Below are 4216 nucleotides of genomic sequence, written 5' to 3' on the forward strand. Positions count from 1 at the left end.
AGCAGTAGTAGTAGTAGTAGTAGTAGTAGTAGTAGTAGTAGTAGTAGTAGTAGTAGTAGTAGTAGTAGTAGTAGTTTGCAACTTCTTTTGTGCGGTCAAAAAGTCGTTGCGCAACTTATCAAATTATGTCATCCATACTTCGCACGGCAGTTTGTATCAATTTGTTTTGACTTAATGGTGATTTCACTATTTGCCAAAAAAGAAACTGATAAGGATTCTCGTAGTGAAAAAAAAGAAGAGCAGATAATCCAAGAATGCCATAGAAGCACGCCCCAGCAACAATTACTTAAACTAAAAGGTGAATTTTTGTTTGAGTTTAAAAGATTCCGACACAATAACAGCCATTTGGTGCACAGAAAAAGCTAGACGTACAAGCAGAAGCTACTAGGAGGGTAAGAAAAGGAATGAGACCTTCCAGTGGGGCCTTCTGACTACCTGCACAGCAAATTATAAATGAAGACGAAGATAATAGCAATACACATAAAACGTTGTTGACCAGATATAGTGTTAACGGAAATGATAAGGAAAGCAAGGAGAAATGGTAACTACACATAGTTTCTAAAAAAACTGGCCGATGGACGAACAGATTATTATATGTGTACATGAGCACTTGTGTTCATGTTTGGAAGAGGCGTGTGGATAGTAGGGCTGGGTCGCGAGCGCAAGAACGGAACTGAATCGCCACTCTTGCCTGCGGAACGCGATTCGCGATTCACTTCAGCGGAACGCGGAACAGTATCGCCAAACGATTCCCAATTCACTCTCCTGTCGCTGTCACCACCTTGTGGTTTGTTTAACCTACTGCTGAGTCGAGTCACGAGCGCAAGAACGGAACGGAACACTTAGTATGGCTCCCCTTATTTTACAAAAGATGGTATAGTCCAACCGTCATATTAAAACAAATGAACGGGGTCCAACCAATAGACAGAAGGAATTTTATGGAGCCATTGTTTTAGCGAATCATGGGGTTGGGGGGGGGTGAATTTATGGGGGTCACTATTTGAGGTCAGTTGATAGAGCTGCGCAACAAAGGGTGTGGGGCGGAGCGGATGGCGAAACAACAAGAGTGGGACTCGCGCTCGCCAAGTGGCGTTGATATGACACTGTTCCGTTTCAGTCAGTGTTCCGCCACAGTTCCACGAGCGCTCGCGTACTCGAGATTCTTTGAAGCCGACTGAATCGTGAATCACCACTCTCAGATTTGGCGAGCAGGATCCACCCCTAGTGGATAGATGGATGGATGGATGGATGGATGGATGGATGGATGGACAAAATGAGGGCATTGATACACAATCTATTGTCTAAGAGAGTTTTCAATTCATGTCTTTCATTTGTGCTTGGAGGAGTTTTAATGAATGCATGGATGTTTACGTGGATGGATAAAAGGATGGATGTGCCAAGAAAAGGGGGCAAGGGGGGGGGGTGTCCGATGGGTGGATGGATGAAAAAAATGAATGAATTACAACCTTCGACATCATGGTACACCCAGAGCTTGCGAACCATTCCATCAGGGTTGAGACCATAAGCGTAGCTCTCGACAACAGCTCCTTTGTATTTGATTGTCTTTTTGCCAGTGGGAAATTTCATGTCGTAATCTAAACAGTAAAAAATGGTTTGTGTTCAATAAAATCTCAAAAAATTCCAGCGCCACGTGCAGAGTGAGGTTGGAGAGCTCAGGGTCACAATAAAGTAGAGCATACTGATCTTATGTCAATGGCACGTCGGTCAAAACTGTAATCATTCTAGCGTTTCCTCAAGCAGACACGATAACAAAAGCTGTGCGCTGCGCAATGGCTACCCGGCAAAAACTTAAGTCTTGCCGCATTGGTCTGCTGTTGTTCATTATCGACAGTTGAATTATTGTACCTCTGTATCGCACTTGCCATTATTGAACCAATTTTTCCCACAGGTAGCGATAAATGTAGTTTATTATTTTGGGATTTTATTTTACATCCGTACTATCCCTAAGTAAATCGAGAACATATCTATTCCATTACAGAAATTAACTGAAAGACAGTCACGAGTTTCAAAGTCAAAGTCACAAGGAGCTGTTCTCACTTTGGCAAATTTTCGAGTCGTATTCTTTATTTGTATTCGGTAAAAAGAACTTGAATTTGATTGTAAGTTTGAAGTTTACCCAACAACACAAAGACAATGAAGAATGTTTTGTACGCTGAAGGTGTACTGTATCTTAACTCATTTGAGTTATGTTTCAACATTTGTCCATACCGTCTCGGTGAACGTAAAGGGGCTGGGTCCAGCTAAGAGGCAAGTCAAAGAACGTTTCCTCAGTGCAGTTGTCGCCCTGGAACAAACAATACAACAATCTCTTCTAAAACGTATCTGTGGGCTCAGTCAGGTCATGGCATTTTCGACGCCGGTAGAATTGTCACTAGTGTGTGCTTGAAAAAAGATGTTCTTCGTAAACTCTTGTACCTCTTCTTTTTATTTACAAAGCTTTCCCACTCGGTGATCTGTCTTCAGAATAGTAGTGATTATTGTACCTCTGTGCCGCACTTGCCATTATAGAACCAAATTGTCCAACAGGTAGCAATAAATGTAGCTTATTTGTGGATTATATTTTACATCTGTACTGAAAAAGTAAAGTTGTTCCCGCATCCGATTCGGACATTGGCGATTGCCTTGTTAGTGAGACAAATTCCTGAGCCTTCGGCATATTGTGGTAGGGTGGCCAGTTCCTTTCCACGCCTCCTTTACTTCCCTAACTCGAAGCCAGGTATCAATTACTGCTGGGTGGGCAGGAGAGGGCGAAAAAAATCCGTGTCCGAACCCGGACCTATAGCTTCGGAGACGAGCGCACTAACCGCTTCGCCACCGCACCCGTACAACCCCTAAGTAAATCGAGAACATATCTATTTCACCGAGTTAAGATAAAGTTCACGCAATTCTAAGCCAATTGGCGGGAAATTCCACGCAACTTCGTTGGTGAAAGTTTTCAGTAATACCGGTACGTTTATTGCGTTTGCAGTGCAGCAGTGCAGACTCGAAGTAATCTCAAAGGAAAGAAGAACCATTCCGTCTACAGAAAGGCTTTTCTGATCAGTTTGTGAAAAAGACTTTTTTTTTTTATGTTGACATTTCTACGCCCCCATCGACACAGTTTAAATAATGCCCACTGACTTTAAAAATAAAGTACACCTCCAGTCTGTGGGAGACACATTGGACTAAACAAACCAACAATAAACTCCACATGTCACACCCAAACTGGGCCCACGAAATGAAGTTTTCAAAGTGTTTTTAATGTTCGTAAGAGCCTTCACTCAGACCAACGATCAACAAACAAAGAACACAAACCTTTCTTTGTTCTTCTCTGAGTTCTTCGTCCGTTTTCTTGCGGTGCAAATTTTGCCAGTTAAATAAGAAGTCCCAGTAACAGCTGTCCCCGATGTCAAAATTCATCTTACCGACAGGGAGCAACATAGGGGCAGGAACTGTCAGCTTGGTCACTGGCTGGGAAATGTCATGGTTGGCAATAGAACGTTTTTACTTTAATTGATGACGACTGAAAGAGGGAGCTATGGAGAGAGAGAGAGAGAGAGACAGACAGACAGACAGACAGACAGACAGACAGACAGACAGACAGACAGACAGACAGACAGACAGATTATTTTTTATTCTGGTAAGTGTTTTACTGCGCTCGCAAGTGCATAAGGTCATATGAGCGCGCGGGACACATTATACATTTTCAGTAGGTAGAAAATTTTGAATTTTGCACGGGTGGCGGCCGAAGCCTACTCCAAGCGATTTTAGACCACCAAGGGATCTTTCACGTGCGCAACGTGCACACGCGACTTCCGACATTTTATGCCCTTGTCCGAGAAGGCTAGGTGTAGATCTTTCCTACCACAAGATTAGGGGTGTAGCTGAAAGACAGCAGTAAGAATGAGCCGATGAGTAGCAGTAGAAAGGCTTCAGAAAAAGTCTGGAACCCAGAGGAGGGGGTAAAGGAGTTGAAGGGGTAGAAAGCGGAGACAAAAGCAGACGACAGGACATTGCTAGAGAGCAAGAAAGGGGGTGAAAGGCGACAATTTTAGAGAACAAAATTTCACGTCGCTACCGAATTCGAACTTGGGACCTTTGAATGAGAGGCGAGAACCTTAACCTCTTGGCCACGAGAGACCCCAGATAGATAGATAGATAGATAGATAGATAGATAGATAGATAGATAGATAGATAGATAGATAGATAGATAGAA

At 43.1% G+C, this 4216-nt stretch overlaps 1 protein-coding gene across 1 annotated transcript in view; it reads right to left on the reverse strand.

The window, feature by feature from the left end:
* LOC101850648 (dynein regulatory complex subunit 7) overlaps positions 1-4216 on the reverse strand; it is a gene marked incomplete in the record, with an annotated part of 23582 nt that overhangs the window by 8499 nt on the left and 10867 nt on the right. Inside the window, 3 exon segments of the mRNA XM_013082449.2 lie at positions 1467-1595; positions 2230-2305; positions 3316-3471. Of these exon segments, the coding sequence (XP_012937903.1) occupies positions 1467-1595; positions 2230-2305; positions 3316-3471 (361 nt within the window).

The sequence above is a fragment of the Aplysia californica genome, unplaced genomic scaffold (genome assembly GCF_000002075.1).
Source record: "Aplysia californica isolate F4 #8 unplaced genomic scaffold, AplCal3.0 scaffold00175, whole genome shotgun sequence".
NCBI classification, from domain to species: Eukaryota; Metazoa; Mollusca; class Gastropoda; order Aplysiida; family Aplysiidae; genus Aplysia; species Aplysia californica.